General features: G+C 38.7%; 1 protein-coding gene across 1 annotated transcript in view; it reads right to left on the reverse strand.

The window, feature by feature from the left end:
* Positions 1-319: 319 nt before the first annotated feature.
* Positions 320-14,989, reverse strand: part of ARHGAP12 (Rho GTPase activating protein 12) — a 137,147-nt gene continuing 122,477 nt past the window's right edge. The window contains exons 12-19 of the mRNA XM_065398819.1: positions 14,222-14,320; positions 10,708-10,810; positions 9,537-9,656; positions 7,348-7,446; positions 4,525-4,602; positions 2,079-2,213; positions 1,033-1,135; positions 320-494 (exon numbers count right to left, since the gene is read on the reverse strand). Coding sequence (XP_065254891.1) covers positions 320-494; positions 1,033-1,135; positions 2,079-2,213; positions 4,525-4,602; positions 7,348-7,446; positions 9,537-9,656; positions 10,708-10,810; positions 14,222-14,320 — 912 coding nt within the window. The remainder of the gene's footprint in view (positions 495-1,032; positions 1,136-2,078; positions 2,214-4,524; positions 4,603-7,347; positions 7,447-9,536; positions 9,657-10,707; positions 10,811-14,221; positions 14,321-14,989) is intronic.

Consider the following 14,989-nt stretch of genomic DNA (forward strand, 5'->3'; position numbering starts at 1 on the left):
TTAAAAAAAATCCATTCCAGATTATCCAGTCTGAGATTAATTTTAGCTTCTCACCAAGAAATCCAGTGTATATGCCCATACTAGAATTGCAATTTGTATTATTAAAACAGAGCACAAACTTTGAAATATTCACAATGTAATAAGTGAATTATAATCGGTCAAACACTCCTCCCGTTTCTTCCCTCCCATCCTACTGAAAAGTGCAAAATTGAGCTGTCGCTTGGTCCACAAACACAATACATCATGTACAAAGAGAGATTTAACTTCTGATGGAAAGCTGTTGCCAACTCATATCTTCAGTTTTAACTCTGAGAAAACTTCAACATCCAAAGATGGAGTTCAGTTCCAGCAGAATTAATTCTACAATCTGATTCTGGTAAACAGTGTGGACTGCTATGTTACCAGTCTCTTTCTCTGGCTTTAACAGAGTTGGTCCAAAAACTATTGCTACACTTTGATAAGTCATTCGGTTCTTTTCTCCATTTTCTACAACTCTGGGGAAAAAAGAAGAAAATATGCGTTTAAAATATATTTATCCATGTGAGAGAGAATAATGTGTTAACAGAGAAGAGAAACAAAACCAAATCAGTAATTTCTCATCATATTTACTGTCATTCATGAAACATGCCACTATTGTAATCACTTTCATTGTTTAAAATATATTTGACACTAGCTCTGTCCCTATAATCTACAGCTTTCTCGGCTAAAAGCACAACTAATAAAAACACTGTCCAAAAGTTGGATTTGCTTCTCCATAAGCTTGTATAAACACAGACAAGTGTTTTGCTTTGATGAAGCACAATGAACATCAAAGGAAACATGATTAGAACCTTTCCCCGGGACTTTTAATGTTTGATCACTCAGCTTTAAAAAGGGTGACTAGATGTCCCGATTTCATAGGGAGAGTCCCGATATGTCTTATATAGGTGCCTCCGCACCCCCATCCCAATTTTTCACACTTGCTATCTGGTCACCCTAGCTTTAAGGAAGCTCTCCAGTACATTAAGACTTTCGCTTCCTTCTACTACTCACCTCTTGAGGTGTCTAAAAAGTATCTGCATGGTATCTTGATTTGGCTTTGGCAACTGTTTAATTAAATCTTTGACAGCATGAACACGCTGTCTTGGTTCTTGTTCTGGAAAAGATAAAAGGCAGATACACCATCAATTCAATATTTTTATTTAAAATTTTGGTAGCATATAATTTACCAAAAACTGAACGAAGCCCACAATTTTACAGTGCTGATACTAAGTAATACATTGCCACCTGGTGGCCACATTGAATATTACTGATAATCTGAAGGTAACACCTTAGAGACAAGATGGGTGAGATAATATCTCTTATTGCAAAGGCTCTCAACCTTTCCAGATTACTGTACCTCTTTCAGGAGTCTGATTGTTTTGTGTACCCCAAGTTTCATCTCACGTAAAATCTACTTGCTTACAAAATCAGCTATAAAAATACAAAAGTGTCACAGCACACTATTACTGAAAAATTGCTTACTTTCTCATTTTTATAAAATAAATCAACTGGAATATAAATATTGTACTTACATTTCAATGTATAGTATATAGAGTAGAATAAACAAGTCATTATCTGGATGAAATTTTAGTTTGTACTGACTTTGCTAGTGTTTTTTATGTAATCTGTTGTACAACTAGGCAAATATCTAGATGAGTTGATATACCCCCTGGAAAACCTCTGCATACCTCCAGGGTTCACAGAACCCCTGGTTGAGAGCCACTATTTTATTGGACTAACTTCTGATGATGAGAGAGACAAGTTTTCGAGCTTACACAGAGCTCTTCTTCATGTCTGGGAAACGTACTCAGTTCATAACTAAATACGACGTGGAACAGATTGTTTAGCATATTTCAAGGACCATTCACCCACCTTGTCTCTAATATCCTGGGACTGACACAGCTACACCACAACTGCATATAATGTAACACCTTTACAAAATTTCATAATTTCTCCTTTTTAAAAAGTGAAAAAGAGAACATATTACAATTAAGTGCATCGTGCATACTTAAATATTTATGATTTATGAAAATTCTGTGCATGCTTTATGGACTTACTAATTGCATTGACAAAGTCATTGAAATGATTATATGTGAAGAGTGGTTCTGGCAGTTCTCTGAAAAACATTTTTAGAGCTCCTGTGATGACATGTATATCTTCCCATTTACTGTCATTCAAGTCCAATTTCTCATCTGAAAGAAAGCATATGAATGATTACTATAATCTAGTAGGTGTTCATCATTAATTACTTATTTCCTATACAAGTTGAACAATGAATGGGATTCTTATTACCCAGTGTGAAGGGACCAGAGGAAACAGTTACTTACTTCAAGATGTGGGGAGATATCTCTTTAAGAGACCTATTGGGGGGTGAGAAGGTATGAGTTGTGTCGGTCATTGTTACTAGGCAGATGCACACTTAGCACTCCACATCCAGAAGTTTCTGGAATTGGGTGTCATAGTTTTGGGTATGCTCAATAGGTTCCCTATTGCTAGAGTCGGACTCCATGAGGGCAAGCAGTGAGGGCAGCTGCTTTACAAAAGGCCATGTTGCTCTGTGTGGGCTGGGAGAAGCTGAGCCCAGGAACAGAAAAGCACACTGTTGTCCCTAACTCTGAAGCATTTTGCAGCAGGTTAGTGATATTGTTAACCCTCCAACAGGGAAGTCCTAGCAATGTTAATTACAGAAAGGGAAAATTGGGAGGGAAAAATAATTTTTTATTTTAATCGTATACTTTGAACGATGTTTGATTTTAGCCAAATCATTTTAGTTAAATTGTCTCAACTAGTATGATTCACCAACTTTTCTTTAAATGTGATAATGGAGAAAGTCATTTATTTTGCTATTCTGTTTTGTATTTTTCTTGTAACAGGGTTGGTTTGTTTAAAAACCCATATTCTTGTTTGAGCAGTTGGTTACTCAGTTAGCTGACTGGCTAACACTGATTTCAGCAGAGAAAGAGTCTGCATGGATTCCAACTGAAGATTCCTACAAGCAAGTGGAGGAAAGATGTTGCTTCTAACTCAGCAGACTGTATAAATTTGGTGATCAAAGACTAACTGAGACTCAGGTAAACTCAACCTAAGCTTTTGGGAACTCTGAGTTTCATCTCACTGTTTTTCTGTGGGGACTGACCTGTTTAGATTTAATTTGTCGTCTTTATGTTTCTGTATAACTGTGAAGATAATGTATGTGACTTATAAGGTAGCCATGTTATGTTGTAAAAATGTAGTTATTTATTATGTTTCTTTATCATAAGATTTTTAAAAGTTGGTACTTAAGAATTAAATTAATTCATTTAGTTCCTTTGGACTTGATTGTGGGGAGGTTGACTCTTTGCAATCCTTGCTGAAAATCCTCCATGACTGATTTCTGCATCTCCAGGCACTGGAGAAGGGCACCCACAGGTTACAATGCACACCCAGCATTCAAGAGCCAGATAATTTTGCCTAGCAGTACCCGTAGAGGGATGGCGCTCACGCCTTCTTGCTGTAGCCCTTCCCGTGGCTATATGAGGCAGCAGCGTCCCAACTCCCATCAGTTCCTTTGCACTGAGCACCTAGAGTGCAGTGCAGAGACTCCAATGCAGAGGGCATGGAGGGTGGGTCGTGGAATAAATGGCTGCATCACATCTTGAAGAACAACGGTTACAGTAAGTAACCGTTTCTTCTTCTAGCTTACATCTTCTAGTAGATGCAGCCATGTATTCCACTTACATGGCTCACAAGCAGTATCCCCTGGAAGGCGGGGCTTGGAGTCTACCTAAACAAGATTTGTAGGATTGCCTGACCAAAACTTGCATCCTCTGGAAGATGCAGTAACAGATCATGTAGAATGACCTTGCACACACTAATTAACTATATACATTAGGGAAAAAAAAATCACTAAAAATAGAGGGATTATGAGATGAAAACCACTACAGAACTCCAACTCCAGCCACAGGCTGTGAGAAGGAACTGAGGGGGGTCGGAGTGGTGCCACCTCATTCAGCCAGGGGAGGGGCTATGGCAACAAGATGCAAGTACTGCCCTTCTACAGATTCTGCTAGGCAAAAATTCTCTGGTTCCAGGGCAGTGTGCGGAGCCCCCTGGCTGCCCCTATGCATAGGAGGCGGGGGGGGGGGGGGGGGGGATGTGCCGCTGCTTCCTGGAGCCATAAGATATAGAAATATTCTATTTGAGCTTCATTCCTTTTAAACTGCCATGCCACACGTTGCTTCAGAATTATTACAGGAGTGACTAGAGGGCTTCAATTAGGACCAAGGCTCTGGTGTGCTAGGCACTGTATGAACAGATGTAGACAGTACCCACCTTGAAGAGCACAGAAGCTGATATTTAGTAGCATTTTCATTTTGCTAGATATTTCTCATGAAATGTTGTCATATTATATTAAAACAGATGGACCAACAATCAATGCACAATCTGAAGAACTTTCTAACAATTTTGACAAATACTCTTGCATATATTTTCAAATTGATAATACAGTTGGAGAATGGAACTTACCATGATTAACTGCAAATCTTAGCTTTTGTATCACTGCAAGATTGCCACTGACTCGGTATAACCCGTCAACATCCAATCCTAAAACAAATGTTAAAATGTAGATTGACACATTTAAGTATCTAAAATAAGTCTGCTCATTTTAGAGATTCGAGTTAGCAAAAAGAAAATCCACCATCTGGAGAACTGCAAAACCTCTTGTCACAATGAAAACTATTTACTTATCTGCAGAGATAGTTGCTGACTAATAACTTGCTACTGCAAAACTTATGCTTGAAATAATGTCTAAAATGTGATCATAGAATCATAGAATATCAGGGTTGGAAGGGACCTCAGGAGGTCATCTAGTCCAACCCCCTGCTCAAAGCAGGACCAATTCCCAACTAAATCATCCCAGCCGGGCCTTAAAAACCTCCAAGGAAGGAGATTCCACCACCTCCCTAGGTAACGCATTCCAGTGCTTCACCACCCTCCTAGTGAAATAGTGTTTCCTAATATCCAACCTAGACCTCCCCCACTGCAACTTGAGACCATTGCTCCTTGTTCTGTCATTTGCCACCACTGAGAACAGCCGAGCTCCATCCTCTTTGGAACCCCCCTTCAGGTAGTTGAAAGCAGCTATCAAATCCCCCCTCATTCTTCTCTTCTGGAGACTAAACAATCCCAGTTCCCTCAGCCTCTCCTCATAAGTCATGTGCTCCAGACCCCTAATCATTTTTGTTGCCCTCCGCTGGACTCTTTCCAATTTTTCCACATCCTTCTTGTAGTGTGGGGCCCAAAACTGGACACAGTACTCCAGATGAGGCCTCACCAATGTCGAATAAAGGGGAACGATAACGTTCCTCGATCTGGTGGCAATGCCCCTACTTATACAGCCCAAAATGCCGTTAGCCTTCTTGGCAACAAGAGCACACTGTTGACTCATATCCAGCTTCTCGTCCACTGTAACCCCTAGGTCCTTTTCTGCAGAACTGCTACCTAGCCATTCGGTCCCTAGTCTGTAGCAGTGCATAGGATTCTTCCGTCCTAAATGCAGGACTCTGCACTTGTCCTTGTTGAACCTCATCAGGTTTTTTTTGGCCCAATCTTCTAATTTGTCTAGGTCCCTCTGTATCCGATCCCTACCCTCCAGTGTATCTACCACGCCTCCCAGTTTAGTGTCATCTGCAAACTTGTGATGTGTACTCAGAAAATGTGAAGGAGTCTTCAGGAGTGAGGTGCCCAACTCCCACTGATTTTCAATGAGGGCTGGGAGCCCACCCTCCAATTAGCTGCTTTTAAAAATCTCACACCTACTATTTAGTTAGCACAACCAATGCTTAGTACATGAAGGATTTCACTTTATCTCTTGCACATATATGTGCGCTTTCGCTCTCTCGCTCTCTCTCATACCTCCACTCATCCTAAAATACTAGCAGGGGATTGTAGGGTTTTTGATTTAGGTTTTCCTTTCACATTGAGACTATATTTACCAAAATGTATGGTGACTAAACCAAGCTAAGTCAGTCATTCTGGAAAACACCTCAAAGTTGATAGTGGGTGACCAGGTCCACCCGATACCACCCATTCCACTGGTTTATGAGTTTTCATGTGTGTTTAATTCCACCCTGTTCCCTTACTTTCTCATGGCAAGCAGATGTCCCCTCCATCCCTACCACATGTTAACATCTTTACAGTTTCGACAAAAACACTGGATTTGGCAAAAGGAGAAAAATTACTTCTCAGTGGCTGCTGTTGCAGAAGATCAAAAGTGGTCAAGTGCAGAAGACAGGAAGAATTTCTGTCTACAGATGCTCATAACCTTTACATGAATTCAGTGCATTGTGTTGGCTGATATGAGTGTTGCAAAGACGGGATTCAACAACTCCCTTAATCCCATCATCAGGGAATCCTGATGCAACAGAAGCATCAGGAGATATGGCGCACAATTGTCAGTACCATCTGTCCCACTCATCTGTTCCCCACTACCGTTTACTACGACAATCTATTGGTCATTCTCAATTGCAATACTACTCTCATAAGAGTTCTAGTAACGACCACAACAACAAGCAGGCAAGAGACAAGTGAGGAGACAAGTCAGGGTGGGGATAAATATGCAGCCACTGTTACCTAAAAGTTTTTATACACATAAAATGCAGAAGTCTTGGGTCATCTTATACCTCAGACTTTCCAAAATTTTAACATTCAATCTAGACTCACTTTAAATACTTGAGTAAGAGAGATTTGCCTTCTCTTATTGTCAACAGGAAAAGAGAAGGACATGTTCAACAAATCAGGGCACTTTAATAAATCAGATAAAATGTAGAAATCTGGTAATCTGAGCAGTTTCAAGCAAATTTTCCAAGTTTTATCAGTGTAACTGGCTAAAGGAATCTCAGATGACTTAGTGTTATCTGAAGGCCTTGATTCTCCACATATTTACACAGGTAAGGCGTCCCTAAAATGGACTTGTAGGAGAAACAGTCTTTAATGCAAGTGGTGTTTTATTAACATAGGTAAGGATTTAAGAAGCAATTTTATTAGTTACCTACTGACAAGGTCCCTTTCAACAATCCCGTCCGCAAATATGATGAGCTGTTCCCAGTTCCCTCTTGCTACTCTTTGCTAGCCACGATCTCACTGGATACTAGTTCAGGTTCCCTTCCCTCCCTACTTCCCAGCTGTTCTCATCCTATTGCTATAACTCCAGCTATAAGCCTCAGACTTCACAATACTCAGTTACCAGTCATTTGGAAACCAATAGGATAAGAATTAAGCTTCCAAAATTAGATACTGACTCTCAGAGATTTGGAGATAAAAACCAATAGATGAACATTTTCACCCTACCATGTTCTTCAACGTGTTCAATGCACAGCTTCACGAACTTTGGCACTGAGCTGTTTTCTCTCTGACATAAGCTGGTGAGATTGGACCCGAACACTTGATCTGGAATCAAGTAAAAAAAAAAAAAAAAAAAACCCTCATTTATAGTTGAATGAGCTTCAAAGGATACAACTAGTTCATGCACAACAGTGATATACCAAGAATATATGGCAACACCACATTGGGTAACAAGAAGCAACGGGCAAGGTTTTCAAAAGAGCTCAATACCCAACAAGCCTAATGGGAAATCCCTAGAGGGTTATGGGTATTAATCATCACACTGTGCCTCTTAATGTTTTCTTCCATTGTATCTTCAAAGTATTTTCCTTAATTGTACTTTTTTCATGTAGTAAAATCTCATTTAAAAACAGTTACTATAATTAATGCATGCTGTTCTCCAGTGTTTTCCTAAAGATTGTTTTTTCAACATTTTCCTTATTCTAATCACCTGCTTTTGTAGTTTACTACACTTTCTTTTGTAAAAGCTTTTGTATTTTTGTGTCTGTTAACTAACAGCTTCTGTATAACTCATTACACAAGGATAATGCTGGATTGCAGATTTATATTTTAAAATATACTAATAGCACCAACTTTTGAAGTTTATATGCTTCCTCCTTAAATAAAAACACCTTTATTAGATCCAAACACCAGCATTGCATTTTTGCACACAGTTCAACTTGGCTCAGTGTTCATACTAACTAATTTCTCAGAAATTTACACACAGTGCATAAAGTCAGTTCCAAGCTATAAAATGTAATGCAAAGCTGCAGTCTGAGAAGAATTCCCTCCATCCCAAACAATTAAAAATCCCACAATTTACTTTTGTAATTACGATCTGGAAGTATGACATATTTCGTAAATGTTTGGGCTCCTATTACTTAAGAAAATTGGTAGCAATACATAAAATTTGACAGATTTAATGTCAGAAGAATTTGGCCTGGTATATTTCTACTGATGTGAGCTATAACTATATTTATTGTACCTAGTGGACTTTTAATTATGAAGTAGTGCAATGTATATTGGACAATAAGAAACTAAGTCTAGAATAATATCAAATCAATAACTTACATGAACTCATGGTTTAAATATTTAAACCTTCATTCACAATTTTAAATTTAGAAATTCTATATAAGTATAAGTCATATTGGAACCATTACATGCTAATTAGCAACTCATAAGGTATGTCTATACTACAAGCTAGCGGTGAGATTCCCAGCTTGCATATACATATGCATGCTAGCTCTCTTCTGAGCTAGTGCACTAAAAATCTCAGGGTAGCATGGGCAGCAGTGGCACAAGTTAGCTGTCCCAAGTACAAACTTTCTTCAATCCCGTGGGTACATACTTGGAGCAGTTAGCCCATGCCGCCACATACTGCTGCCTGTGCTATCACAGTTACACTATTATTTTTAGCACCCTAGCACAGATGAGAGCTAGTGTGAGTACATGTATACGAGCTGGGAATCATACCCCCAGCTCGTAGTGTACATGTAGCCTTAAGTCTGATACAAAGACGTATCATTTAAGAACTACTTTTTGGAAAAGATCAAATAAGTAAATTTAAGAAATATTAAAGCTAAAAACAAATTGACCAAGAGTAAAGAAATTTTAAGTTAGGATTCTTTAAACTCATCCTGTTTGGCTTAGGTATTTCACTTGTTTCTGAACAGCACATGGCTGTCTGGTACCTTGCATACTGCAAGATCCCTTTCTGAAACAGATGAGAATCTACATGTGTTCACCTCTGCATTGTAAGATCATTTTGTTTGCTTGTGTCAAGTGTTGGCTTGCCAGCTGAAAGTGCAGAACAAAAGGATTCTGCTTCTCATAGGCATTGCCCAAGGCTCAGTGGGTTCTTGGGACCTCATCCACCCCATCCCTTCACCTCTGTCCATTATAATAGGAGGATTACTTCCTCTCTGTAGCTGAATTTGGTGACCACTAGGGCTGTTGAAAGAATGACACACACCTACCCTGGAACTAAAACTATCACATCTGCCATCTGTTACAAAAATAACTGGTTCCTTTTCAGTCAAATGTAGTTAACGTTATAAGGCTAGTTTCCTCTACAACACTAATTCCTGCTCTATTACAGACATGATTGTAAAATTCAGCTTATCAAAAGGTTTCCTGAAGAAATAAGGATAATTTACCCTTAATGTAGCCTTTTTCTCGAACAGCTTGTAATGTAGGGCGTCGTGTAAGAAATTTCTTCAGCTTTGTTTTTGTCTTCTTCTGTTCTGAAGAATCTATGCTGCTAGATATTTTCATTGCTAAAAAAGAAAAAGTAAATTTAATATAGAAATGTAAAAACAAACTTGACAAGCATTAAGTAGCTAAATAGTTTGCCCAGAGAACAATACAAGAAAAACTTATTTGAAGCTGGCAAATGCTTCAAGGAAAAAAACAGTATATTCTAACACATTAAAATATACAGTGCAAACTATTCTCTCGCTCTATATTTTTATTTATGCAAGCACCTGGTATGTGCTAGGCACTTTCCGAACTCTCAAGAATGGCCCCTTCTCAGAGGAGCTTACAAGACAGAGGATTAGTTGCAACACTGCCATATACACATACACAATTTACTACAACTGTACTATTTCTAAGTCAGGCTTTTTACCTTAGATTTGTAAACTTCATATCCAGCATCAAACCTCCTTGATATGAAATTACTTACACAGTTAAAATAATTATCTTCTCATATTACATATGAAGCCAGAAACAAGAAGTGAAAAGTTTGCCTGATCACTTTGTTTATTCTGTGCATTTGACCGTGCCTTTTAAGTTTCAGGTTAATTTGTCAAAAATATGAAACTTAATGAAGGGATCTTCACTTATTGATATATCTGCTAACTTTAAAAAACTCTCCAATTGTTCAGTACAGAAACTTCAAATTCATTTTATTCACTAGTCCTGGATTCTAGAGCAGCAAACTATTTTTCTTCCACCCAACCTTATCAAAAATCAAGTTAACTAAATAAAATTTGAATCTCAAATTATGAAGTATTTCTCTTACGTCTTGCAAAGCTTACAAAAAACAACTGATGAAGCTTAAGCTTTATGAAACCAAACAGCTAAATTTCAAATTTTTGAAAAGTAGTTATAATAATTAGTATATGGATTGTACACTGTGGTAGGGTACAGGGCAGTTAGGATTGTTTGGAAAACTTTAACTTTGTATGATCTTTCATTTGTTTATCTTTTTAAGCTGTTTTAAACTGCAATGCACTAAATGTTCTTTTTGCTTAAATTATATTATTTCCAATCTTAACCAGGTAGATATTAATAATGAAGGTTTTACTGGGAATTAGCTTAACTTACAACGAAGTTTCTTGGAGTCCTTATGGTCCTTCTCTTTGTCTTGTTTTTCCACCCCTGGGGAATCCGGTACATCATCTTCGAATGCTTCATCAGACTCCACTGCCTATTGATTAAAAAAAAGACACTGATTAGTTCTCTTATAGCTTGACAGTTTTCAGAACAGACAAGAGTATATTTTATTAACAACCATAATCCATAGAGTGTCTTATAATACAAATATGCTTTTTAAAAATATTAAACTGGTAACTTCTTGGAATCAGATGCCATAGTCTTGTAAGCAATATTCTTTCCTGTATCAACAAGACTAATATTAACCCTTAACAGTTACAGGATTTGTTCACAAGGCCCAACAGAGAAAACGTCACTGGACAATCATTAGGTTAACTGAATTCAGTTAAGGTCAAAACACAAGTAGTATACCTGCCCTGCTGAGATTCTGTAACATCAACCAGCCAACCATATATAAAATTTTCTTTCATGGGGAGGTAGGCTGTTTGCTATTCTATCTATGTTTTCCACCACAAAATCGCTTAGTGTGGGGCTGGGTGTACATGAAGAGCACATGAAGCAATTTCCCTATCTTTGTCAGCCATGGCTATAAATAAGAAGCAATCTTCTATGGCAGAAACTGGAAATGCCTGCTGGCAAAGCAAAGCATTGTCAGGCATAGTGACAGAACAACACCCCAAAGATAATTTGATAGAGTGATCTTGTCAGCCTCTGAAAGCCTAACCTTGTTTGCTAATGTCAGTGTTCTCTCAGCATGTTAAAGTGAATAGCTCACTCAGATGTAATCAATGTGGATTATTTTCTACAATCAGGCATAAATTCCAACTAATCTGAGGGCTATTGCCAAAGCCCCAGTGAAACTGTACCTGCAATGTGATACCTGGACAGAGCACACAATTCCAGAAATATTAGCAGTTTGGTAAGGATGCTCTCATTGGCTTTAGTGTAACATCTCCATATTCTGTTCCTTGTACTCTACTCCATGATTCCAGGAATGATGTACTTCTACTTCATAACTATCATACTAACAAGACTGTTTTAGACTTGACTTCCACACTATTTCAAGGCCTCTATGTGCATCACCTTATTTTTGAGGAAAGAGTGAGACATTTTTATTTAAAAACAGAACAAAACAAAAAACAAAAAAACAATAATCAATGCTCTGGCCACATGTACAATAAAAATATTTATAAATCCAGCAATTAAATCAATTATCCATTCAAAAAGGCTAGAAGTTAACCCTAACCCTTCCTCATTCCCTGCTGCCTTCTCAAAAGCCTAGGAGAACAGATAAAGTCCAGGATGCCCTGAAGATCAATACACTCAAGTTCTCATTACAACAGTGGAAGGCTACCAGAGATAAGGATCTCTCACTGAGAACACTTGGCCAGTATCCTCTTCCATTCAGATCCTTGGCTGATCTCAAACCATTTATGACTAAACCAATTAAAGCCAAAACCTTCACCGAGAAATTAACTGGAATTCAACTGACATCATGGAACAAGTGTAACATGCTCATTCCTAGACACCTCACTAACCAAATGGGCAACCACATTCTGTACTAGCTGAAGTTTTTGAATGGTATTTGGGTATAGTCCCTTGTACAGCATATTGCAGAAATTGAATCCTGAAGTGACAAAGATTAGGATATATGTAACGAGGTCTTCAACAGAAAGAGGTTGGAGCCCTTTAGCGAGCCACAGGGGGAAAAGCACTCTTGGCCACTGCTGCTATCTGGATATCCAGAACCAGCTGTGAATCCAGTGTTGTTTCCAGGTTTCACAACTGTTACCAATAATGGGAACATATTTAGAGCTCGGAGCGGATACAAAATTTATACCTGACAATGCAGATATCCACGGATATAAAGCAGATATCTGTGGAGCTGTAGGGCTTTACCAGGAAATGGAGCGGCAAAAGCAGCAGCATGTCAGGCTGCCGCTCGCAGGAGCCGGCACCCAGCCCAGGCAGCTCCTCTGGTGTGGCTATACTGCCCCTAGCCTTTCTCACTGGGGTGGGCACCAGGCTTACTGGCAGCTGTCCCTGGTCACACTAGTGTGGGCAAGTGGCTCGCATGGTCCTGGACAGGAGACACACACCACTGTATGGAAGAGACTCCTGTCCGGGAACGTGTATGAGTGCTCTAAACATATTCCCATAATCAAGGGAGCTGAAATAAAGTCAGCTAATTTTATCAGTTGCCTCCCCAAGCCAAACAAGCTCTACCTCATTCTTGTCTGGACTAAATCTCAACCAAGCTAGCCCTAAGCTAAATTGAAAACTGTTAACAATGGGTAATCCACCTCACTTGTGGCCCATGGGTCAGACAGGAGGAAGACAAAGTTGAGACCATCTGCATACTGGAGACAGTGCAGCCCTAACTCTTAATTAACATTCATACCATATACATGTTAACCAGGAGAAAGCCCTCAGGGTAGATGAGCAGTTGCCCAAAATTATCCTGTGGGTGTATGAAGAAAGGAGTTAAGCCACTCAATAGATTTTTCTACTTGTGCCTGGGGATCACACATGTGCCAACACCATCTCGTGGTCAAGAACACTGTTTTAGACTGTCATCTGCCTTCAATCAGCAATAAATAAAGTTTGTATTCATTGCCAGGAAGATAACAATCAAGACTACTGCAGTCTTTGTGCAATACCCAGCTCTAAAATTAAACTGACTGAGGTAACAGATCTTAAGAATCTAGATAGTGATGGAGCTGCCTCACCGCCACCTTCTCAATAACCTTTCCCAAATATAAAGCTTCCCTACAAAATGGTAACTACAGTTTGTCAGTATCAAGAGATTGTTCTTTGAGAAAAGATCTAATTCACTTCTTTTAAAAAATAAAAAGCACTTGGCATAATGCTTTCTCTAGGGAGGCACTGACAATCAGCTCTAGTAATATCACACTAGTCTTCACCAGCCAGGAAGGGTGTTACTCTAATTTACATGCAATTAACATATGTAACTTAAGCGAATGACTGACATACTCAAGCAAAAAAGTCTGCACTTAATATCTAAGTACTTATATGGACCTCATCACTGCAGCATTCAAGTACATCAGACATATATAGATTTTATTCTCATAATGCCTTTTCACCACAAAAGTATTATCCCCATTTAACAGATGGGGAACTGAGACACAGGTAGATCGAGTGACTTGCTCAAGAAAGCAACTTGCACAGGAATCTTGTAGTTGAGCTGGAAACTGAATCCAGGTCTTCTGAGTCCCAGTTGAGCATCCTATCCATTAGACAATCCCTTTTCCCCTTATCAATGCTTAGTGCTATTACATTAGCCAGTCAACAGGGATCACTCAACTAGCTACTAAATGCCCTTTCCTCTTCCCACTTCCAATATACTCACTTTCCAAGAAGTCAAGAAATGAAAGCATGAGTGATACACTTAATGCTTGAAGGGCTGGAATCATGGAGTAGGTCACAAAATAGTTTCTAACTATGACAGCACTGAAAAAAATATCTTCAAGATTTAAGTACATACCTGATTACTGATAGTATAACTAAGAACTTTAAACCACTCATTAATAAAAACGTCATTATCAGATTGAATTAAGAGTTCAGTTCCTTGCCGGGTTTTCAGCTTTAAAGAAAAGAAATATTCTATTAGAATTAAAACAAAATACAAATATTCAGAATAATTCAGTGTTTTAATATCATGTTAAGTTAAAATCAACAGTTGTACATGACCACAAATGTGCAGTAGCTGCAATTCATAGGACAATGCAAGCCGGTGTGTGTCAGACAAGATATCAAACCCTAAAGTGAATCTTAACTATCCTTTATTGTGTATACATGCTGTACAACTATTGTTTGATTAATATAGAAATTTTAAATGCTGTAACTATTAATTATATTTATCTGTGACCTTTGTCTTCTCATTTTCAGACAGGAGAACAATGTGCAGCATGTCGTAGTTAGCTATGCTGATAATATAAATACAGCAGACCCTCGCTAGAACGCGCGTCTTTATAGCGCAAATTTAGTTATAGCGCGGGACCGCGCATGGATCCCAAACTGAATTACCTTCATTGGAATCCATGGTAACGCGGTCCCCGCGTTAATGCGGGACCATGCATGGATCCAAAACCCCGCATTCTAGCGGGGGTCCGGTATACAAGGTACACAGCCAAGGGGTATTATCAGATGATCCAGTTCTCACAACAGAATTAAGAAATAAGACAAGGGTATAACATGTTGATCAGTGCTTAAAGTTATTCAAAATACACACACAAAATTGAATTCTATTTAG

This window comes from Emys orbicularis, chromosome 2 (genome assembly GCF_028017835.1).
Source record: "Emys orbicularis isolate rEmyOrb1 chromosome 2, rEmyOrb1.hap1, whole genome shotgun sequence".
NCBI classification, from domain to species: domain Eukaryota; kingdom Metazoa; phylum Chordata; order Testudines; family Emydidae; genus Emys; species Emys orbicularis.